The sequence below is a fragment of the Macrobrachium nipponense genome, chromosome 8, assembly GCF_015104395.2.
Source record: "Macrobrachium nipponense isolate FS-2020 chromosome 8, ASM1510439v2, whole genome shotgun sequence".
NCBI classification, from domain to species: Eukaryota; Metazoa; Arthropoda; class Malacostraca; order Decapoda; family Palaemonidae; genus Macrobrachium; species Macrobrachium nipponense.
In genome coordinates, this window is record NC_087203.1 from 79,852,422 (window position 1) to 79,877,539 (window position 25,118).

The 25,118-nt window shown below is 43.2% G+C and overlaps 1 protein-coding gene across 1 annotated transcript in view; it reads left to right on the forward strand.

Annotated features, from left to right (window-relative positions):
• Positions 1-25,118, forward strand: part of LOC135222878 (tudor domain-containing protein 3-like) — a gene marked incomplete in the record, with an annotated part of 91,841 nt that overhangs the window by 13,641 nt on the left and 53,082 nt on the right. Inside the window, 2 exon segments of the mRNA XM_064261238.1 lie at positions 9,542-9,679; positions 18,335-18,572. Coding sequence (XP_064117308.1) covers positions 9,542-9,679; positions 18,335-18,572 — 376 coding nt within the window.

The following is a 25,118-nucleotide window of genomic DNA, read 5'->3' on the forward strand; positions in this document are numbered from 1 at the left end:
TCCTTCCAAACTCCATGGAAAGAGAGGTATTTGGTATGGGACAGGAGAGACTATGGGTCTTTCTCTTCCTGCTTCGGCAGATGCGGACTTTGCCAATTTAGTGGATGCCTCCAGACGTCACTCTTTAGGATCGGTCAGATCTACGTGGAGCATTTCGGAGTTGAATCACTTTCTAAAGGGACTTTTTGTCACTTTAGAGGTGTTCAATTTTCTGGATTGGTCACTCGGAGTTCTGGCTAATAAATCTAAAGACCCGGAGTTTCTTAAGAACCCAGAGATTCTCCATAGCGTCCTGTCTTGCATGGACAAGGGGCAGTACAAGGAAAGGTTCGGGAGAAGTTGCTTCCCTATTTGGTGCTGGTCTTCTGAAGAAGAGATCAGTATATGGATCCCTGTTATCAAAAGGGGTTTCTCCGAGCCAGAGGACAGCGTTATTGTTCGCCCCTCTCTCAGATCATCTGTTTCCTTCTCAGTTAGTGAAGGATATATCTCGCTCGCTAACTGAGAAGGCGACACAAGACCTACTTGTACAAACGTCCAAGAAGGGCCGTCCTGTAGTGTCTACAAATAAAAAGGACTCTCGTCCTCCTCGGCAGCCCTTTCGTGGAGGTGCAGCGACTCGTCCCCCTGCCAGAAAGAAGAGCTCTGACAAGAGAGGAAGGTCTTCCTTCAGACCTTTCAAGAAGACGAAATGACTTGTTGTTCCTTCAAGCACCAGTGGGCGCCAGACTCCTGAACTCCTGACCAAGGGGAGCCCGACCCTGGTCGTCAGTTTCAGTCCCTAAAGAAAGGATTACGTAATCCCCTTCGAGGACAGTCCTCCCCTAACATCTACGCCTCGGGAACTGTCAGCGAGGTACAGAGACCCTGTAATGAGAAAGACTCTCCTTCAAATGGTGGAACAAATGTGGGAAAAGGAGGCCATCGAACTTGTGCAGGATCCACACTCCCCGGGATTTTACAATCGCCTTTTTCTAGTACCAAAGGCATCGGGGGGAAGGAGACCAGTACTGGACGTAAGCGCTCTGAATCGCTTTGTTCAGAAAAAGAAGTTCCGTATGGAAACGTCCGCCTCAGTAATGTCAGCTCTTCGTCCAGGAGATTGGATGGTTTCTCTGGACTTGCAAGATGCATATTTCCACGTTCCCATTCACCATTTGTCAAAGAAATATCTTCGATTTATGATAGGAGACAAGATTTTTCAATTCAGGGCTCTGTGTTTCGGCCTGTCTACAGCTCCACAGGTCTTCACCAACCTGATGGCGAATGTGGCAAGATGGCTTCACCTAGAGGGAATAAACATCTCCCTCTGCTTAGACGACTGGCTGATCAGGGCCAAGTCGGAGATTCAGTGCTTGGAGGACTTATCAATAACAAGAAACATGATAGAATCGCTGGGATTACTCGTGAACCCTCGAGCAGTCGCAGCTGATCCCCAGCCAGAGCTTGGTCTATCTGGGGATTCAGATGGATTCTCGGGGTTTTCGGGTATTTCCTTCGCGAGAGAGAATCACTCGAGGTTTGTCGAGAATCTCGAACTTCTTAGAGAGAGAGAGCAGTTCAGCGAGGGATTATCTGAGCCTTTTAGGGACTCTGTCCTCGCTAGAAAAGTTCTTCTCTCTGGGGAGGCTTCACCTTCGCCCTCTTCAGTTTTTCCTGAAAGGGGTGTGGAGTTGGAAGACGGGACAACTCTCAGACACCTTCCCGCTTCCACAAGAGATAAAAGATCACTTGAAGTGGTGGATCCTTCCTCTTCAGAAGAACGAAGGCGTGTCGCTTGCCCTGCAGAACCCAGACCAAGTGTTATTTTCCGACGCTTCGGAGTCGGGATGGGGAGCGACGCTAGGAGCAAGGGAGGTGTCAGGCACCTGGACAAAGGAACAGGTGTCCTGGCACATCAATTGCAAGGAACTAGTGGCCATACACCTAGCCTTAAGGTTCTTCGAGGAGATAGTCAGAGGCGGGGTGATACAGATAAACTCGGACAACACCACGGCTCTGGCTTACATACGCAAGCAAGGAGGGACGCACTCTTTCTCCCTCTATCAGTTAACAAAAGACCTGTTAACCTGGACAGAGGAAAGAGGCATAACTCTCCTCACAAGATTTGTGCAAGGGATAAAGAATGTGAGAGCGGACAGACTAAGCAGGAGGAATCAGGTCCTTCCCACAGAGTGGACTCTACACGCAGAAGTGTGTCGAAGTCTTTGGTCCCTGTGGGGGAGACCTCACATAGACCTGTTTGCGACGTTCCTCTCCAAAAGAGCAGAGATCTTTTGCTCTCTAGTGGAAGATCCGAGAGCCTTTGCAATAGACGCGTTTCTCCTGGATTGGTCGGGTTTAGACGCTTACGCCTTTCCCCCGTTCAAGATCCTGGGGGAAGTGCTCAGGAAGTTCGTAGCTTCAAAGAGCACGAAGTTGACCCTAATAGCCCCATTTTGGCCAGCCCAAGAATGGTTCACGGAGTACAGGAGTGGATAGTGGACTTCCCCAGATCTCTTCCAAGCAGACCAGATCTACTCAGACAACCCCACTTCGAGAGGTTTCATCACAACCTCCCCGGTCTCGCTCTGACTGCCTTTCGACTATCGAAAGACTTGTCAGAGCGAGGGGCTTTTCTCGCAAGGCTGCAGGCGCTATCGCTCGAGCCCGCAGATCTTCGACGAGAAGAGTATACCAATCGAAGTGGGAAGTCTTTAGGAGGTGGTGTAAGAGTCAGAAGCTGTCCTCCTCCAGTACCTCTATAGTTAACATTGCCGATTTCCTCCTCTTTCTGAGAGAGGAATCGCACCTATCTGTGTCAACAATCAAGGGATACAGAAGCATGCTGTCTTCAGTATTCAGGAATCGAGGGCTAGAAATTGCAGATAACAAAGATCTACATGATTTGATTAGATCCTTTGAAACTTCAAAATCAGCAACTCCTAGAACACCTAGTTGGAATCTGGACGTGGTCCTGAAATTCCTTTCCTCGGATAAATTCGAGCCTCTACATCTGGCTTCCTTCCGCGACGTCACTAGGAAATGCTTATTCCTGTTGTCTCTCGCTACAGCCAAGAGGACGAGCGAATTGCACGCTCTGGACTCCACAGTGGGATTCAAAGGAGATGCTGCTATCTGCTCGTTCCAGACATTGTTTCTGGCGAAGAACGAGAACCCATCAAAACCTTGGCCCAGAAGCTTTGAGGTAAAAGGTCTATCTAGCCTCGTAGGCAGAGAGACAGAGAGGTCTCTCTGTCCAGTGAGAGCTCTTAAATTTTATTTAGAGAGAAAGAAACAGATGGGGGGGAGGGGAGGTTGTCAACAAGGTCTTTGGTGTGCTGTGAAGAACCCCAAAAGACTCATGTCCAAAAACGCCTTGGCCTTCTTTGTGAGAAGCGTAATTACTGACGCACACAAGAACTGCTCAGAGGAATCCTTCGGTCTTCTAAAGGTTAAGACCCATGAGGTGAGGGCAGTAGCAACGTCCCTGGCGTTCCAAAAGAATATGTCTCTTAGAAATATCATTGAGACTACTTATTGGAGGTGCAATTCAGTGTTTGCGTCTCATTACCTGAAGGATGTGAAAGTGACTTATGAGAAGTGCTTCTCTCTAGGTCCATTTGTATCAGCAGATACAGTTCTGGGTCTTGGAGCAAAGACTGATCCTTAAAATATTTTAATTTTATCGTACATAAACCCTCTTGCCAGATATGTGCTTGGTTTTCTATTAGCAAGCTCACGGATGTCGCACGGGCGCATAGTGTCATTGCTGGTAGGGGATCAAGGGTACTATGTATGGCTAGTAGGGGGGTACAAAACATTTTTTTGTTTTTTTTTGTATATTTTGTATAAATGAAAGTGTAATTATGTTTCGAGTTTTTGGTTGTTTGTAAGGAGTTCGGGGATAACTCCTTGCAATCTTAGAACTAACATGAATGTTAGGATCAGGTGATCGGGATCGGTGTTGTGCTCCTTGAACAAGGTGTATTGTCATGTTAGTGGAATAGCACCCAATGACAAAGGCCTTCAGGCTCTGCCGAGTAAGTGGATAAGACCCCATTGGCAGACCCACAAGAACTCTTAGCCATAGATCAATATCTCGCTGAGGCTCTTGAGGCTAAGCAGACTCCAAGGCAGTAGCCGCGAAGTCTTCAGCCTAATAAGGTAGGAACCAAGGTTTATTAATACCTACAACATATGTTGTTTACCTGTCTATTTCAGTAGTTAGCTGTCTCTTACCCACCACCAATGGGTGCTAATCAGCTAAGTATATATCTGGCAGGGAAGTTGAATGTATAAAAATGATATTGTCATGTTACAATAAAGTTTTATACATACTTACCTGACAGATATATACGATTAATGGCCCACCCAGCCTCCCCGCAGGAGACAGGTGGAAGAGAAGAATTCTGATTAGAAAACGGGAATGGTTCCTAGTCCTGCCACCCAGGGCAGGGCGGTAGATCACCTGACCTACCGGTAGCGTGTGCCGCGAAATTTGAAATTCTGTCGGGGACGACGGAGTCTATAGCTAAGTATATATCTGTCAGGTAAGTATGTATAAAACTTTATTGTAACATGACAATATCATTTTTCCGCGAATTTTAAAAAAAACTTTCGTATGTCGACGTAAAATACGTCCAGTCGGCACCCGACAGACAATTTATCTCGACGTAAAATACGTCCAGTCGGCGTTTAAGGGTTAATACTAAAGGGAAAATCATTGTATTTTTATTCTCATTTTATCTGTCAATTACATGTAATTTGTACTTCTTTGCATTGTATATCATTATTTTACTTCAAGTTTTGATGAGTTAATATCCCATAATGAAATTTTATTAATATAGTTGTGTATATCAGTAAATATAGAGCAGTGCATATCAATAAATGCATAGTATTGCATATTTACCCACTGCTTCAACTAATGATATATAATAGCCCAAGCTTAAGTAGCTTAAGGTGTTTCTAATGGTGTAAGGATTTTATACATACAGTGGTACCTCGAGATACGAAAGGCTCAACTTACGAAAAACTTGAGATACAAAAGCAAATACGAAAAATTTTACGGCTCTACATACGAAAATTGTTCAAGATACGAAAGGTTGTTGCTGTAAAGTTCGAGATTCGCCCTGACCACCGATAATAAATTTGAAACTCACGCGCCGCCAACCGAGTAGACTCGCCACCATCCTCCCGCTCTCCCATTGGTTCTTGATTCTAGTCACTGCCATGAGATCCTTCTCTCCTATTGGTCAGCATCCCTCCCATGATGCATCTACATAGCGGCGTGCTTCTTCGGCCACTGCACAACATCATCTGTATCGTACGCACGCGGTATTCATTTGTTCTAATAATTTCGTTTATTAACGTAAATTCGTTAGTGATGTTGTTGTAGTATACTTTATCGTGTTGTGCCAGAACTTTACTACATACGTATATGCACTACATAACATAATTACGTACAGCATATACATAGTCATGGGTCCCAAGAAAGTTGAAATTCACGGAAAGAAGAGGATGCTTTCTTTGGAGATGAAGATGGAGATAATTAAAAAGTATGAAGCTGGTATGCGATTGAGTGTGATCGCCAAGGAATACGGCCGAAATCCGTCGACAATAGGCACCATCCTTAAGCAGAAGGATGTCATCAAAGCAGCTACACCTTCCAAGGGCTTCATTATTTTGCCCAGCAAGAGGACCCACGGGCACAATGAAATGGAAAGGCTTCTTCTTGTCTGGATAAAAGACAAAGAAATTGCTGGCGATAAGATAACGGAGACGGCAATCTGCCACAAGGCCAGCGCTATTTTTGGCGATTTGATTGCCCAGGCTGAAGACGACGTAGGAGAAGGGACATCAACGCCAACCCCAGACTTCAAGGCTTCACATGGGTGGTTCGAGAAATTCTGTAAACGGACTGGCATCCATTCGGTGGTGCGGCATGGGGAGGCAGCGGCCAAAGCCTTTAAAAAGACGTTCGACTAGATGATGATCAAGGAAGGCTACAGTTCTCAGCAAGTCTTCAACTGTGATGAGACTGGCCTTTTTTGGAAAAAAATGCCTCGTCGGACGTACATCACGGAGGAAGAGAAGAAGCTATCCGGGCATAAGCCTATGAAAGACAGGCTTACGCTCTCACTTTGTTCGAACGCCAGTGGGGATTGCAAGGTGAAGCCCCTACTTGTCTATCATTCCGAGACTCCTCAAGCCTTCAAGGCCCACAAAATGCTAAAGGAGAAGCTTCCAGTGATGTGGAGGGCTAATGCGAAAGCCTGGGTAACGAGGCTTTTGTTCACTGAGTGGGTAAATCTGTGTTTCGGCCTGACAGTGAAGAGAAGCGCCTCCCTCTGAAATGTCTGCTGGTGTTGGATAATGCCCCTGCTCACCCTCCTGGCCTTGAGGAAGATATCCTAGCGGAGTATTCCTTCATCAAGGTTCTTTATCTTCCGCCTAACACCACCCCTCTCCTCCAGCCCATGGACCAGCAAGTGATATCGAACTTCAAGAAGCTGTATACGAAACATCTTTTCAAGAGGTGTTTCGACATCACCGATACCACAAACCTCACCTTGCATGAATTTTGGAAGGAGCATTTTGATATCATAATATGCATCCGACTCATCGACCAAGCTTGGCAGGAGGTTTCGAGGCAAACCTTGAATTCCCCGTGGAGGAAACTCTGGCCTGATGCCGTATCCGCCCGAGACTTCGAGGGATTCGACATGGGCGAAGCTGGTGCTGCAGATTTGGGAACAGTTGACAATCCTGAAACTGTTTCGCAACCAGATCTTGACGAGATCGTTGCACTCGGCAAGTCCATGGGGCTGGTCGTCGACGAGGATGACATCAGTGACCTTCTCGAGGAGCACCAAGAGGAGCTTACGACGGATGACCTGAAGGAGTTGGAGGCCATGCAACATAACGTTGCTCAAGAGGAGTTCTCTAGCAGCGGCGAGGAGGAGGACAACGACTCTATGACAACGGCAGAAATTAAGGATGCTCTAGCTGCTTTTCGTAGAAAAGAGACACCCCGAAAAGGCTTACACAGGTCGTATGCTTGCACAGTTCGATGACGTATGCCTGAGTTATTTCAGGAACATTGTCAAAAGTAGGCAGAAGCAATCTTCCTTGGATAGTTATTTTTTTAAAGAGGCCTTTAGTAGGAGTAGTAAGCAAAAAGGAAGAACCAAGTGATACTAAAAAACAGAAAGTTGAAAGTGGTGAAGAAGTTGAAATTTTGTAAAAAAAAAAAAAAAAAAAAAAAAAAAAAAAATGTAAAGTATAAAAAAGTAAAAAAAGAAATGTAAAAATAAAAAAAATAAAAAATTTTAATTTTAAGTTTTTTGTAAAGTTGAGAGTTACAGTTCTGTTAATGTGTTTCGTAAAGTTTAGTTTATATTTTCCTTACATTTTTTTGTGTGTTTCGTAAAGTTAAGTGTACGTACTATAAGAAGTTTTCTGCCGTTTGTCCTCCTCCTCTGTCGCCACTTTCGGAGATAACCTCACTCGAAAGGTAAGCTTCCACATTTTACTACATACGTACGTATGTACATACAGTATTTCTTGTATACCATGTACACTAATACACTTTATTTACAGGTACATACATATTAGTACTACTAGTACGTATTAAGTTAGGTATTGAATGGTCCAAATTGTTGTTGTATTTCATTGTTTATAGGTCAATTTAGCTTTATTATGAAATTTACTGGGGTTTTTGGAGGGCTTGGAATGGATTAGCCATTTTACATGTAAAATGCGGCTCGAGATACGAAAAACTCGATACGAATGCCACCTCGGAACGGATTAATTTCATATCTCGAGGCACCACTGTATTTGTTTGCCTTGCTAAATAAATAACAACTCTAATTTGCCCTGGTGCTTATACACTTGTAATGATATGGATGAAAATTCATGTTTATTAGGTTTTTAAAGGCGAGATATTAAAATGCAAGTAGAAAACCATAGCTGCTTCCTATGTATAAAATCAACAGACAAATGCACACATACACTCACATAGTTTATATGGTGCATTATTATTATTTTGCTTGCATGTATTGTTGAATTCATTTCAAGGACTTATGTCATAAATAGTATTATATAAGCAGTCCCCAGTTATCGGCGAACTCCGTTAATGGCGATCTGCTTTTATGACGCTTGTCTAGCGCCATAACAGGCCAAGTTTCAGTTATCAGCACCATAAGGTGCGGTTAATAGAGTTATGGTACCATAACATACTAAAAGAGGCGCCATTAACTGAAACTCAGCACCTTAAGCGCCATAAACCACCAAGTTTCGGTTAATTGCGGTTTTCGCTTATCAGGACCCTGCCGAGAACAGAACCCCCACCGATAACCGGGGACTGCCTGAGATGGTTTTCTAATTGTTGCTAAAAGAGAATTTTTGATAAACAAGCACAAGACTAAATGAATGTAATGGATAGACTATGCTCATGCCTCAGTACCAGATGCAATTCCAGCATCCCTCACATTCAAGTTAGTTTTTAATTTTATATACCAGTCTTAGTATAATTAAATAAAAACTTTTTTACTTTTTATTAGTTGAAGTGCTTGGAGCCAGGTAGTGGTAAGCATTTGGTTGTTAAGTGCTGGAATGATACTTTAGACATTCCTTTAACATAGTTCATTGGCCTTTTTCCCTTATGTTTCACCTTATGTAGATTTTATATTCTGTTTTTTCATTGTAAACAGTAAATGACCACTATGAAATTGAAACAATGAAGTGTGAGCTCTTTTACCTTTACTCTAAGGCAATTTATATTGCTTTGGTATTCCCATGATAGAATTCATCCAATTTTCTATAGGTGAACAAAATATTTTGGTCATAGAATTGTAGTTGTCATGATTATGATGGTGCCCTCATGCAGTGATTATTGTGGATCTTGTATTATCCTTTTCACATGTTATAGACAGTAGTAAATGTCCAGGGCTCTCAGGAGAGGCATTGTATAACAAAAAAGTTACAAGATCTTTTAGTCATATATCTAGATTCATAGGAGTCATTCAAAGATTTGTGCTTAAACTAAACAAATATAAAAGCAAAATGAAGTTAAAATTTATAGGTAAATGGTAAAGTATATAGTCAGTTTTGTTATACAGTATTTTTATTTATTTGTTATGTACTCAAACTGAGGATTTGTCTGAAATTTGTTTCTTGTTCATTGGGAAATAATTTTCATTTCTAATAAATCAAAGAATGAGGAAAAATGTAAATAAGGCAAAAAAGATGGTTGGGGAAACTACAGTGAGAACTCTGTATGTGGGTTATGCACAAACCACTGTTTTATACTTGATCCTCACTGGTACTGGGAGATCACTTTCAAAGCATAACAGACCAGTATGTCCTCTCACCTTTACAACACCCAAGTTTTTTTTAAAGTGTAATGGTTGGTTATAATTCTGTACTGTCAGCTGGTTGCAAATAGAGTACAAACAAGCTACTGTGGTAATTGAATGACTCGTTTGAGTTCATGGTTACCAGGTGATTTGATTATCAGTAAGAAGAAGAAAAATTTCTAATACTTAATGATTGATTTCAGGTGTTTGGAGGAGGAAAGATGATGCTAGATGCCAATGTGCAGAAAGTAATAAATGCAGGATTTTCTCAAGAAGTAGCAGAGTGGGCCTTGAGGCATAATAAAAATGATCCTGTGAAGGCCATTCGTGAGCTCAGAGCTGTGAGTTACACCTATGATTTGTTCATATTTTTAAAGTATATTAAGGGATACTATTGTAGTTTAGGGAATTCTATGCGTTATTTTCCACTTGTTTGACAGTTATTCATAAATAATATATTTTGTAAATGGTGCTGAGTTGAGTCAAGCTGTTAAATATATTTTAATTGCAATGTATAATGCTGTCATGGTACACTCTCTGATAAAGTTAGGTACCAGAAATTGTTAATCAAAATATGTTATATAATTAGGGTTCATTTCTATTCAGAGGCAATTCAATCTAAGTAGCCTTTATCAAAAGAAAGATTCTTGAAATTATAAAAAGGCAAGGAAATTATATAGAAATAAATATATTAAATTGGGAGTTTGGGAAGACAACAGGATATGATGGTAAAAGTTAAATTGCAGCTCTGTATGCTAAATAACCTTCTTTTAGTATGTTAATGTGATATGCTAAAGTAGGATACATTATTATAAATATTATACATGTGGTGAGTTTTTTTTATATAGGTATACCAAATATAGCAAGAAGGATTTAGCTTCCAGCCCCAAAGGAAACAATTTTTAATAATCTGATGATGTTTTTTAAATATTCTCTCTCTCTCTCTCTCTCTCTCTCTCTCTCTCTCTCTCTCTCTCTCTCTCTCTCTCTCTCTCTCTCTCTCTCTCTCTCAATAGTAGTAAAGTACTATATATTTTTAAGTTTAGCCACTGTGAGTCCTCAAATGATAAAAGAGGTAGGTTTTAAGCCTTCTCTATTAGTTAGAGTTTTCAACAGGGATACGGAAGAAGAGTACTGTATATTTGAAAGGATGCCCAATGGGGACTCCCCAAGGGTTATCAGTATCATTCTCAGGGTCTAATATTGGTACCCGTATAGACTACATTCTGATATGAGGTTTTATTGTCTGACCTGGTCTCAATTGTTACCAGTTGGAGCTCTGGGAGTAAGCAGGCTGTCTCTTATTATCCATTTTGATTCCAGTTGGGGAGCAAGATAACTGATTCAACTTCTTTTTGGGCTCATGTTTTTTACTATCCTGTTCCCATGACCTAGGATGTTTGGTGAGAATCCTATCTCTGCTTGGGAAGTCTGTGCAGCCTCTCAATCCTCTAGTTTAAAGGATGAGACATTTATCATCTAATCATATCTGGTTCCATGTTCAGGACACTTGAATTCCTCTTAGGAATCATGGATAGCATCTCTCTGCTGATGCTCAGTAGCCAGGGAGACCTCAAAGAAGTTACACTCTCTTGGGGTCATCCTTGTTTCTGTTCATGATTTCCTCCCAAAATTCTGAAAGTACTGCAAGTGGAATTTTCCATCAGAGAAACTTGTATGAACAGATAAGCCAATGCAGTTGTATCACCACTGCCTGGCGGTATAGGAAGTACAGCAAGCTGAATTCCCTATTAGGAAAGCCTGCATGAGCTGTTGAGCCAAGACAGTTGTATCATCACTGCCTGGCAGTATAGAAAGTACAGCAAACAAAACTTTCTTGTCAGGGAGACCTGCATGAACTGATTGAGCCAAGACAGTCTTACCATCACTGCATGGCAGTTTAGAAAGCACAGCAAGCAGAATTTTCCTATTAGGAAAGTCTGCCTGAACTGGCAGTATAGAAGTCCAGGATATATCACTACCCCCTAGAAGATATAGACACTTCAGATGGGTCCCCTCAGTACATGATTGCAGCATGGAAAAGGCAAGATTCTCTGAAGGGAAATTTCAGTGGCTCATCTGCTTCATGTTAGGTATCAGTGACCTCTTTCCTAAGGAGAGAGACTTCAGAATTCTTTGTAATTGGTTAGTCTGTTTTATGGAGGCTTGGGGGACTATCAAGTAACTCCTTTGAGGACGAAAAGCAGCTACGAAAAAAAAAAAAATGAAGCCAGTGAACACTGTATTGGGGCATATTTCCATTTAGATGCAATACTAGAAGTTGCAATTCCAGGTGTATTTTTTAAAATTTGTGTCAAATTCTTATGAATGATAGTAGGTTAGGATGTAAACATTTAATGACCAAAAAGTAGTTTTGTGGTAAATGAGCAAAAAGTCATGAATAATATTGTGACAACCACAGAACATATTTATACATATCTAAAGAATTTATCCTTTTCACTTATATAACTTACCCGGTGGTTACATATAGCTGTCGTCTCCTGACGTCACAGTAGAATTTGAAATTCGCGGTAGCGCTAATGGTTTGACAGGTGATCCCTCTACTCCCGCCCTCTACCGGGTACCGGGAACCATTCCAACAATAAATCAGAAGTTTCCTGCCGTCGGAACCGGTAACACGGTTCCTCTGCTGGTTGGAATTTGGATTTGATCATCTTGGTTTTCTCCTTTTGGTGATGTACCTTGAGTTTACTGATCTTTTTGCTAGCACTATAGTTATTTTGGTTTTGATATTGTTGTCCTTTTTAGGAATTATTTTGAATTCTTCACGATGTCTGACACCGGCTCTATTCAGTATAGGGTGTGTAGTAGTGGGTGTAAGACTAGACTTCTTAAAGCTTCACTTGATCCTCATTCTACTTGTGTTAGTTGTAGGGGACGTGAATGTTCTTTTGAGAATACGTGTGAAGAATGTAAGTCTCTAACATCTCAGGAGTGGAAGGCACTGGGAAAGTATATGAGAAAGTTAGAAAAAGATAGAATCAGAAAGGCTTCACAGAGATGATCTTCTAAGTCAGTGAGTAGCCAGGATATTCCTCTGAATTCTGTTAATCCTGTTCTTATTAACCCCGTAGTGGTTGCTCCTGCCCTCGAATCTGTATCTCCCGATCCTGATCCCGTGTCAGTATTACGAGCCGATATGGACTCGAAATTTGTCTCTTTCCTCACCACTATGCAGAAAATGGGTGAGACAGTGCAAGAAGTGGTAGTTAAGTGTGATAAATTACTTAGTGCAAGTGTAGTGGAGGAGGTGGTTGTTCGGCCAGTTCGTTCTCCTAGGTCTAGGCCCCTGTCAAGCTCCCCAGATCCTGGGAGGAGGCATGCCGAAAACCGAAGGGAGGCGAGCAGGATCTGCTCCCGAGCAGCCGCCCCCTCAAGCAATCCTGTAGCCGTATCACAGGATGCTGTCGCTCACCATTGGAAAGGTGTTGCGAGGAAGTGTTTTTCGTCAAGCGACTCTAGTTCAGATGTTTCCTCTTATAGAGGTTGGCGTAATAAGACTTCTAGACCGCTGAAAAGGTCTCGCGATGTTTCGCCTGCTGCGGTTCCCAAGAAGGTGGCGGCTGCCGAACCTTCTTGTAGTTTTTGGGAGGAGCCTGAAGCTTTTTCTCCGGCGGTTTCGATTTATCGCCCTTCTCTCATAGAAGTGGAGAAGCCGAACACGCACACTCCTTCGGAGCCTTCTCCAGAGCCTCCTCAAGCGATAACTCCTGCGGCTCCAGACGTGTTTGTGGATCATCCTTCTACTCCTCCCGCGCCTTCTACGTCGGTGGATCCTCAACCTTCGGTGTTTGAACAGATGAATGCCAAGTTAGGCAGTATCTTGGAGCTTTTTGGCAAGTCTCTTTCGTCCCCGAATGCGCTCCCGACCGCCTTACATCTTCCGCAGACTACTGTGCAGTCCTCTTCGCAGGCTCCTTTTCAGTCGCCTCTTCAGGCTCAGACTCTCCATGTGACTCCTTTCCTGACTCCGTCTATGGCGCCACGTCAGGCTCTCGCTCGAGCGCCACCTCAGCCGCCAGCGCGGCCACCAGCTCAGCCGCCAACGCAGCCGCCACCTCAGCCGCCCGGATTCATCTCAGTACAGGCTCAGACGTCTTCTCCTGCTTTCTCACACCCTCCTCGGACGCATCAGGGTGTGACTTCGCCGAACAGGATTCCTCTTCCGATGGAATGTTCGCCAGTTTCGTCGAAGGAAGCTTCGGAATTGGAGGAAGAAGAAGTACTTACAGAAAAAGACAAGCATTTGTCGGGGTATAAACTCCTTTTACGATCCTTCGTTGACAACTTTGGAGATTCTTTTGCGCCTTCCGTTCCAGTTTCTCCTAGTTCGCAGTGGAAAAAGGACAGTAAGCCTGACTCCTCGTCCTCGTTCACGCGTCTCGTCCTCTCGATTTCGGCTAAGAAAGCTATCAAGAAAGTTAACGCTTGGCTTTTGGAGAAGAGGGAACAGGGGAAAAATGTTTTTTGTCTTCCCCCTTTGAGACTTTCGTCAAGGAGCCGTGTCTGGTATGACACTGGAGAAGTTTTTTCCCTGGGTGTGACTGCCTCCGCTCAGGGAGACTTTTCTAGTCTCGTGGACTCTTCCCGCAGAGCAGCCCTTAATACTGCTAAGATTTTCTTTTCAGCAAATGAACTGGAGCATCTTTGCAAGAGTGTTTTCCGTGTTTTTGAAGTTGTTAGCTTCCTGGATTGGGCCATTGCTTCGCTGGCCAGGAAAGTCAAGTAATTTGGACTTACAGAGGAGCAGTTGAAGGATTTTGCCTCGGTACTGGATTGTATCGATAAAGGCATCTGTGATGGAGCTTTGGAGCTCGCTGCCATTTTCGCCTCTGGAGTGTTGAAGAAGAGACAACTTTGGTGCTCCTTCTTGTCGAAAGGGGTCTCATCAAACCAGAAGTCTGCCTTGCTCTTCTCTCCTTTGGACAAGAAACACCTTTTTCCGCAAGAGATTGTGAGCGAGATTGCTCAATCTTTAACACAGAAAGCGACCCAGGATCTTTTATCACAGTCAGTGAAGAAGCCCAGGAAGATAGCTCCGGTTCTTTCTGCTTCTCGGAGTGCTCCCTCCACGGAAGCTCCTAAACCATTTCGAGGGAGAGCTCCCGTTCGATCTTTCTCCAGGTTTCGTGGGAGAGGTAGAGCCTCTTCTAAAACCACTCCCTCTTCCATCAAGAAGTAGGCCCGTAGTCCTCCACACAGCAGTAGGAGCCAGATTACATCTTTTCTGGCAGACCTGGTTTCATCTCGGAGCGGATCCTTGGACGGTCCAGGTCCTGAAGGAAGGATACACCATTCCGTTCATCAAGCACCCCCCTCTCACAGAATTTCCTGTGAATTTGTCAGCTTACTCGGAGAACTCCGAAAAATTTGCTGCCCTCCATCAAGAAGTTCTCGCCTTACTGGCAAAGAGGGGCATAGAGTTAGTGGACTCTCTGCAGGAACCAGGATTTTAAATCGCCTTTTCCTGGTAAAGAAGGCCACGGGGGGTTGGAGACCGGTGTTGGACGTCAGTGCCCTGATCGTCTTTGTCCTGAAGACGAAGTTTTCTATGGAAACGACCCAATCGGTATTAGCAGCGCTTCATCCTGGAGATTGGATGGTTTCCATAGACCTTCGGGACGCCTATTTTCATATTTCGATTCATTGGGAATCGAGAAGATTCCTGAGATTCGTGTTCCAGGGCCGCATTTATCAGTTCAGGGCCCTCTGCTTCGGCCTGTCGACAGCTCCACAAGTGTTCACCAGAGTTCTGTCGTCAGTAGCAAAGTGGCTTCATCTGGACGGGATACGAATCTCCATGTATCTAGACGATTGGCTTCTCAGGGCAAGGTCCAGACAGAAGTGTGTGGAGGACCTACAAAAGACTTTAAGGCTGACGGAAAGCCTAGGTTTGTTAGTAAACAAGGAAAAGTCATGTCTCACTCCTTCTCAGGAGATAGTTTATTTAGGAGTGAGACTGAATTCAGTTCTTTTTCAGGCTTTTCCGTCTCTCCAAAGGATCGACTCTTGCCTGAACAAAATAGACGAATTTCTCGTCAGACAAACTTGCTCGGCGAATCAGTGGATGAGCCTTTTAGGAACCTTGGCTTCAATAGAGCAATTTGTAAGTCTGGGCAGGCTCAACATGAGACCACTTCAATTTTACTTGAAGCAGAAGTGACAAAGGAAGAAGTTCCCAGACTCCTTCGTGTTCCCCATCTCGGAAGGAATCAAACAGGACCTCCTTTGGTGGAAATCAGAAGGAAGGCTAGAGGAAGGCTTGTCTCTAAGCCAGTTGAGCCCCAACCTTACGCTTTTGTCAGACGCATCGGACAAAGGGTGGGGAGCTACTCTGGGGAGGAAAGGAAGTGTGGCGGGACTTTGGCAGATTCATCAGAGAAGCTGGCACATAAATCTAAAAGAGTTGAAGGCGATTCATTTGGCTCTAATGCACTTCAAGACAGAGGTAAGAGGGAAAGTAGTGCTGGTTCAAGCAGACAACACCACGGCTCTCTCTTACATCAAAAAACAGGGGGGGACGCACTCGTTCTCTCTGTGCGAGGCAGCGAGAGACCTACTCATTTGGGCGAAAGAGAACAAGGTTGTCTTGAGCACAAGATTTATTCAAGGCTCGAAGAATGTAAAGGCGGACATTCTCAGCAGGAGAGGACAAGTCCTCTCCACAGAGTGGACGTTACATCCTCAAATATGCAAGAAGCTTTGGGGGATTTGGGGATGTCCTCAGTTGGATCTCTTCGCCACAAACAAGACAGCTCGTCTACCTCTGTATTGCTCCCCAGTTCCAGACGAGGAGGCGTTTACAGTGGATGCCATGCTTCTGGACTGGTCAAATCTGGATCTGTATGCCTTTCCGCCTTTCAAAATGCTAAGATTAGTTCTGGCAAAGTTCAGAGGTCATCAGAACGTCAGGATGACTCTGATAGCCCCCTTTTGGCCGGCCAGGGAATGGTTTCCGGATCTACTACTGCTGTTGAAGGACTTTCCGAGAGAGTTACCGTTAAGGAAGGATCTACTCAGACAGCCCCACTTTCTGAGGTTCCATCATAACTTGTCCGCTCTTCGACTAGTCGCCTTCAGACTGTCGAGCATATCCTCAGAAAGAGAGGATTTTCAAAGAGAGCTTCAAGGGCTATTGCTAGACCCAGAAGAGAATCCTCTGATCGAGTGTACCAAGCTAAGTGGGTCCAATTCAGAGCTTGGTGCAGAGAAGAAGGAATTTCGTCTTCTAAGACCTCTATAGCTCAGTTAGCTAACTTCCTTCTTTTTCTTCGTGAGAATAAGAAGCTTTCTACCCAGACGATTAGGGGTTATAGAGCTATGTTGTCTTCTGTGTTCAGACATCGAGGATTAGACATTTCTAATAATCAAGACCTCTCAGACCTGATTCGTTCCTTTGATACGACCAAGACAAAGGAGTCAAGAACAGTAGCTTGGAACCTGGATGTAGTTCTTAAATGGCTGATGTCAGATAGATTCGAACAGATCTCCTCTAGTTCTTTTAGAGATCTGACTAGGAAGACACTTTTTCTTTGTGCTTTAGCATCAGCTAGAAGAATCAGTGAGCTGCATGCTATTGATAAGAGAGTTGGATTTGCTAAGGGCAATGCCATTTGCTCATCAATGCTGGGTTTTTTGGCTAAGAATGAAAATCCCTCACATCCTTGGCCTCGTTCTTTCTCTATAAAGAACATTTCGGAGTTAGTGGGGCCTAATGAGCCTGAATGTCTTCTCTGTCCAGTGAGAGCACTTAGACATTATGTGCAAAGGACCAAAGGTATAAGAGGTAAGAGTGATAACCTGTGGTGTTCAGTGAAAGATCCTTCTCGTCCTCTTTCTAAAAATGCGCTCTCCTTCTTTTTAAGGAATTTGATTTCTGAGGCACATGGACAATGTCAGGACTCAGATATCAAGTGTTTAAAGTCAAAGCTCATGAAATTAGAGCAGTGTCTACGTCTATGGCCTTTAGACGTAATCTGTCTTTGAAAGACATTATTAAATCTACATATTGGAGAAGCAATTCTGTCTTCGCATCTCATTATCTGACAGATTTGCAAACCACATATGAAAATTGCAGTACATTGGGGCCATTCATTCTGACTGACACGGTATTGGGTGAGGGAGAGAAGGATGTATCCCATCCTCACTAACTTTTCTCCTTGATTATGTTTTTTGTATTTTTAAGGTTGTCTGAAGATACAGAGAGTTTTTTGAGTATCTTTCAGTCTTTTAATGTCTTGGTGTATTTCTTAAACTGTTGTGGTGATCCCTCGTTTTTCATTGTATTTTGTGGTGATTTGTACTGCGCCCTGAGCAGGGGCATTATAGTCTTGTCCGTTACGGTCACGTCCTCAACGGCAAGTACTTATTATTGTGTCCGACGCACGGATCCATATATCCTGTTGGTACAATAAAGGCCAGCAGACTACAGAGGCAGTAACCACTGAGTCAGCGGTCTTTAAAGGTAAGGAACCTATATCTTCGGATAATTCCAACAGTTGTTATTTTAGCTGCCATTGTCCCACCACCTAAATGTGTCAATCAGCTATATGTAACCACCGGGTAAGTTAATTATAGTGAAAATGACATTTTTATAATTAATATAAAGTTTCACTTATACTTACCCGGTGGTTACATAACGAAGCCCGCCCTCCTCCCCTCATATGAACAGGTAGGCATGAAACTTCTGATTTATTGTTGGAATGGTTCCCGGTACCCGGTAGAGGGCGGGAGTAGAGGGATCACCTGTCAAACCATTAGCGCTACCGTGAATTTCAAATTCTGCCGTGACGTCAGGAGACGACAGCTATATGTAACCACCGGGTAAGTATAAGTGAAACTTTATATTATTATAAAAATGTCATTTTTTAAAATTAAATATCTAGCCCATAAAAACTGTCCAATTTAATTCTTTGTGTCACGTTGGGAATGTATCCTTCGTGTATGTTACAATGTACAGTTTGTTTCTTTCAAAGTCTGCTAGTGGGCAATCGGCTTCAAATGAAGGGAACTACAATAACAGAAAAACTGAAGATGATGGTGGTTATCGAGGACGAGGTGGGCGAGGGCGAAATAGAGGTCGAGGACGGGGCCGAGGAGGTGGAGGGCCAGACGGCAGTGACGATGATTACGAACCACCTCCCAACATGCCACGACCTTCAGGCCCCGCTTCACTTTTCGACTTTTTGGACTCCAAGATGATTGAAAAGAAAGGTGGGTTCTTATATATTGGATTTTGATGGATGGTCTGTGCTGTATATGATGACTTTTTATTTTATTGTTTAACTTTCATCCTCATTAAATTGGAGTCAGTTTAATTTATAGAAAAAATTTTATTTTCCTATATTCAAGAAGTAAAGCTAGGTGATTTAATGGAGGGTTTTAATTTTTCATTATTAGCAATTGATTAATTGATCTATTAACAACAGTGAACATCTTATTAATGAAAATAGATGTGTATGAACCAAGATGATAAGTAAAGATAAGGACGCAATTGAGCTCTATCTGAAAGTCTCATGCTTTGACTACCATATATTTCGGTGTATAAGTCGACCGGAAGATAAGTCGATCCCCCAATTCTGAGTAAATTTTTATGATTTTAACTAATATCGGGTATATTAGCCGACCTATAAAATGTGAGGCCAACCGTACGCTCAAAATAAGCACCAGGGTAAAACGTACCATATAAAATAACCTGAATGTCGTTACGGTACAGATGTGTGGCCAACCATATGCTCAATATAAGCAGCAGGGTAAAATATATTATATAACCTGAATGTTATTACGGTACATATGTTGCTCTACTTGCCATATGAAACACAGGTAATATACTCGGTTTATTAACAAATCTGTGTAATATATAAAAGATGAATACCAGCAAATATGATTAGAAATGATGAAACAAAAGATACGTTACTCAAGTGTAATGTAAACAAACAAAGCGCTAACTAACGCTGCATAACAGCCTATGTATATATGAATGTACAAACTGCTACTCAAGTTAATTTTTTTATTGTGTTGTTAAAACAATGACGTACCGGTATTTTATTATTATGTTGGAATATTCCTTGACCATTGATCCTTCTATGGCATAAACAGGCTCATTTGAGGGAAAACACAAGCAGAAGAAAGAGCTATTTTTATACAACGCACCCATGGAGCCTCCAACAAAACGAAGAAAATTCAAATACAGTTTTAAACTGAAAGTAATTGATCTTGCCAAAGAAACAAACAATTGTGCTGCAGCAAGAAGCCAGATTAGCAAAAATTAATACTGAAATGGGAGTTATACCAGGTGGTTTGACCTCTTTGCTACAACCACTAGACATTGGTTTAAATAAGCCATTTAAAGATAAGGTAAGACAAGAATGGAACAATTGGATGTTGCATGGAGAAAATCATTTACAAAAGGCGGAACAATGCGTGCTCCTTCCTTGGATGTAGTGTGTGAATTTGTTGTCAAATCATGGGATAATGTGAAAAAAGAGAGTGTAATAAAGTCATTCAAAAAATGCGGAATATCTAATGCAATGGATGGCACAGAGGATGGTCTCCTGTTTGAAAGTGACGACGAACCTGCAGTTGATTCACCAGATTCAAACTGGGATCCTTATGATGAAACCGTGAATGATAATTTGTTTGATGAATTGTTTAATTCAAGTGACGATGACTCAAGTCGTTTTAAGGATTTAAATACATGTTTACCATTAAATACAAATTTTTTTATTTTATTTTATGTGATAAATAAAGATTTCATACCATAAATGTTTTTGAACAATACCCCAGTAAATACAAAACTGTCAAGAGTGAACGCATCCTTCTCAATTACGGTACTACAAATGGCTACGCAATGTTAACACTTGCTGTGCGATTGGGGTTTCTTCAAGTTACTTTGATTTTTAAAATTTTATATAAGGTAATGGATGTTCTAATATATTATTATTGTCGTATTACAGTGTGAAATGTTTTTAATACTGATATTTTATTTACATACATAGTTACCTCAACAAGGCTGTCATTGTTATTAGCCAACTGTAAAGCCTGGATTCCTGTACCAATATGCCAAAATAATAAAGATTCACTTTTTGTTACCGTTAGATAAGTCGACCCCCTAATTTTGGCATGATTTTTTCGGACTAAAGGGTGGACTTATACGCCGAAATATACAGTAATTTGTTTTAGGTGTATGTCAGCATTAAGTAAAACCCTAAGAGTGTTGTTGTTATTCCACATATACATTTGTTTTTCAATAATATGTTAAAGTTGGTTAGTCATCTGTTAATATCAGCAGCTTCCCCACTTTTTTTTATTTGCATATACATGAATTAGCATTGCATTTACTGACTTCATTTAGATTGTTTAAATGATATGAAAAACAAGTTTTATGATATTTTTGCCCATAAATACAATTACATATGTCCATTTTGGTGCAGTGCTGATGTCTAATATAAATGTGTTTATAAAATTCTGTGTGTTAGAATATGCTTTTACCTTGTGTCCTTATTAATTTTGTACCCTTAGAATTATTAAATAGAAAGTTTTCATGATCATGTATTGGATAGAAATAACATTTACTGCAAATTTATGTGAACAGACTCCATCAACAATAACTTTGCCTTTATTTCATCCATAGATAGTTTCCATTAGTTGTATATATTTGATGGCAGTGCCATAGTGACACGGGGCCTTCCATATTTGTCTGTGGGTACTATCAAATGCATTCTTGTAATCAGTAAAACCTATCTTGATGTAAATATATGATTTTTACAATACCTTCCTTTTGTAAACCAGCTTTTTTATCTCTAAACTTCTTATCAATTGTTTCCTCCCGGATGTTGAGCGTAAGCTTATCGAATATTTTCATTACAGCCAACCTGATTACATTGCTGCTTCATTATAGTTCCGACATTCAGTCATCTTTCTTTGGTACCTTATCTATGATTTTCAGTTCCCAATCATCAGACTTTGTTTCCTTATTCTATAATCTGCAAAAATTGTAGGTAATATAAAATCTGTCATTTATGCTTCAGTTAAAAATGTCTCTGCGGTGATACCATTATTCGATCATAAGTTTACAGAAGACTTTATTTAACAATACTAGCTCTATTTTTCTGCTTATTCCTCTTGTGCTATTTTGGATAAGATTAAATAAGGGATTTTGTCGGAGGAAAAATCTATTTCGGGCAATGACCTGTGTCGCCCAGTAAGGACATCATTTAAAAACCATGAGACTGACCTGGGTCTCTCAGACGGCCTAAGCCTAGCGGAAGCCTTTGGAATAGATGAAAAGTATGAATCTGTTAGATCTATCCTGAAACCAAACTGGAAGATCTTTTTAAATGCAGATTTGGTAGTAGTAATTGTGCTTGCTGCTAGATCTTTCTCGAACAATGTCCTGAAGAAAGTTATGGCCAAATTCGTGGTCATGGTTTGTGGATTTGAGCTCTTTAGAAACAAGGCCAGTTTCTTTACAGCTGAGTCATATTGACGTAGTGTCGATTCCCTTTTGTCGGATTCTAAGAATCTGATGTTTCGGGGATCGATGTTGGCATCCCTCTGTGCCGCAAACTTCATGAAGTCCATAAAGTTAGGGCTTTCTGAATTCTTGAGGAAGCTGACACAGCCCGCGTTTGTACTAACTGAGTTAGTTTGGGATTGGGAATCTGTTGAGGCCGGAGTCCCAACTCCAGGAGTAGGGGAAACCAATTGCTTTTGGGCCAGTTGGGAGCTACTAACGCGATGTGGCCCTTGAACGTCCTGAGTTTGTTCAGTACTTTCAAGAGAAGATTTATGGGAGGAAACAGATAAATCCTCTTCCACACATTCCAATCTATAGCCATAGCGTCCGTGGCGTAGGCCAGAGGGTCCAGGTTGGGGGCCACATAACAAGGGAGTTTGTGATTCGACTCCGTCGCAAAGAGGTCCACCTGGAGCCCCGGAACCTTTTGACAGATCCATTTGAATGACTCCTTGTCTAAGGTCCATTCCGATTCCAGCGGGGCGGAGTGTGATAGGGCATCCGCTACCACATTCCTTACGCCCGCTAGGTGAGTGGCTGACAGGTGCCATTTGTTCCTGTCTGCCAAGGCAAATATGGCTATCATGACATGATTCAGGTGACTTGACTTGGATCCGCCCCTGTTTATGCAGTGGACTACCACTGCATTGTCCAGTACTAGTTTGACGTGACTCTTCTTGGACGGTTGAAGCCTTTTCAGAGTGAGAAACACTGCCATGGCTTCCAGTACATTGATATGTTGCTGGCGGAATGGTAGGAACCAGGTACCCTGGACCTTTTTGTACTGTGAGTACCCGCCCCAGCCGCTTAGTGAAGCGTCTGTGTGGATCACTAGTGACGGCGGGGGGAACTGGAGGGGTACTGCTCTTGATAGACTCTTGACGTCCGTCCATGGACGGAGACGCTTCTGTAAGATCGCCGGGATGGGGGCTAATTTGTCCGAGACCGCCGGTTTGCTTTTGAACGCCAGACGCAATTTATGTCCTTCAGTCTGGCTTTCAAGAGAATGTCCGTAACTGAAGCGAATTGGAGTGAACCCAAGATCCTTTCTTGGTTCCTCTGAGATGTCTGAGCATTCTTGAGAAATTGCCTCGTGGACTTGGCTATTTCTTTTCTTTTTAACGGCGGGATTGATAGAGTATGAGATCCCAGGTCCCAATGTAGGCCTAACCACTGGAAGCGCGATTCCGGTGTTAGCCTGGACTTGGTCTTGTTTATTTGAAACCCTAAGCGTTCTAGGAACTAGATTACCCTGACCATCGCTTTGTGGCATTCCTCGGCACTTGCGGCCCATATGAGCCAATCGTCTAGATAGGCTACTAACATTATTCCTTGCGTCCTCAATTCTTGGACGACTGATTCCGCCAACTTTGTGAATATTCTGGGTGCAATGTAGAGTCCTAATGGCATTACTCTGAAGGAGTAAGCTTGTCTTCCTAGCTTGAAGCCTAGAAGGGGGCGGAAGTGTCTGGCTATTGGAACATGATAGTAGGCATCTGTAAGATCTATAGAGGTTGTGACGGCCCCACGGGGAAGTAAGGTTCGTACCTGCGAAACGGTCAGCATCCTGAACTTGTCGCAAAGAATGAATTAGTTCAGATGGGACAAGTCTAGGATTATCCTTCGCTTTTCTGAGCCTTTCTTTGGCACGCTGAACAAGCGCCCTTGAAACTTTAAGTTCTTGACCCTTGATACTAATCCTTTGTGAACATGATCTTGGGTATACTCTATCAATTCCGCTGTTGGTCTTTGATAGAAGTTGTTGGGTGGAGGAGGGCCTTGGAGCCAACTCCACCCCAGACCTTTGGTCACAATGCTCCGAGCCCAGCTGCTGAACCCCCACCGGTGACGGAAAAGGTACAGCCTCCCTCCTACCTTGGGGCTCTCACTGGTTTGCCGATGGACGTCCACCACGTGCTCCTCAGAAACCTTTGCCCCTGCTGGCGGCACTTCTGGCCCCTCTATAACGGGTGTGGCCTCTGGCTCGGCTACCGCTGGCAAACCTATTGAACGGCTTTAAGGATTGGGCCTCAAAAGCCGCATTATAGGCCGGAGAGACAGCAAAGGAGGTTGACGCCTGGGGCTGCTGAGGTGGCTGTGTCAAGACCACGAACTGATGTTGCAGCTGTGCTTTTGGCGCAGTTTGCTGTGGTACTTGAGGTACCGGGACTGCCTGCATCAGAGCTTGCTGAGGGGCCTGAAAGGGCTGGAACTTCCTAGGCTTCTTCTTTGACTTCGGGTTGGATCCGGTGGATTCGGGTTCTATTTTGAAACGAGACCCCACCGGACCTTCAAGCTCTGGTTTACCTTGGAGGCCTCGTATAAGACCTCAGTCACCACGGGGTTGGGGAAGAGGTCTGTGCCCCATATGGATGAGGCGATCAATTTATTTGGTTCATGGCGGATGGTGGCTTCTGCCAGAACATGTTTCCTGCAGTTCCGCCATGCTATGACAAAGTCATAGAAGTCGCACTGCATTGTATGCAGTAGCGACTTAGCCATGACTTTAAATAACCGCTCTTGTTCGTAAACAAGAGCCGTCATTTCCGCCATAGTCAAGATGCTGAGGGACCTGCTGAGCCTAGTCCGGGTGTCATATTCCGTCTGAATAAGGCTCTCTTGAGAGTCTAGGTAACCTCTTGCTGAACAGTGTCGTGACGCAGTCCGGCTTGAGTTTATTTACGGTGAAGGTAGGAGCTGCTCCTTCAAAATAGTTCTCAGATCCGGGGATTAAGAGAGAAGTTGGCTCTGTTTCCCGGAGCTGGGGCATGGGCTCGTCTTTCAGAGCTGCCTGATAAGTGGCCTCCACCACTTTAAAAGTGAGAGGTAGTGGAGTGCCCTCCACCGTTGTGAAAATGGTGAAGGGGCTCTTGAAGGCAGTGAGCCGAGTGTTCTTGCACTCCCACTCCTCCAAGCTCAGTAGCCAGGCCTGTTGAGCCTGTTCCCGGGGGAGGATTACAGTCTCTCTCGGGACTTTATCCTCCCTCATCATGGCTGCGTCAGTTAGGCGGACATAGCCCATGACCGGAGGTTGGAGATTTTTAGGGTAGAACTCGAAGTCCTCAAGCCTTCGAGTTCCACAGCCTTCAATCGACAGCATACCCCCTGAGAAAGGAGCGTATGCTGCTATCCTCCAAGGATTGTTAGGTTTGAATGGAGGGAGGTTAGATGAGTCTGGCATAAGCAAGGGTAGGGCTGCTTGGCCAGACTGAGAATGCCCTGCCGCCAAGGTGTCCCGGATG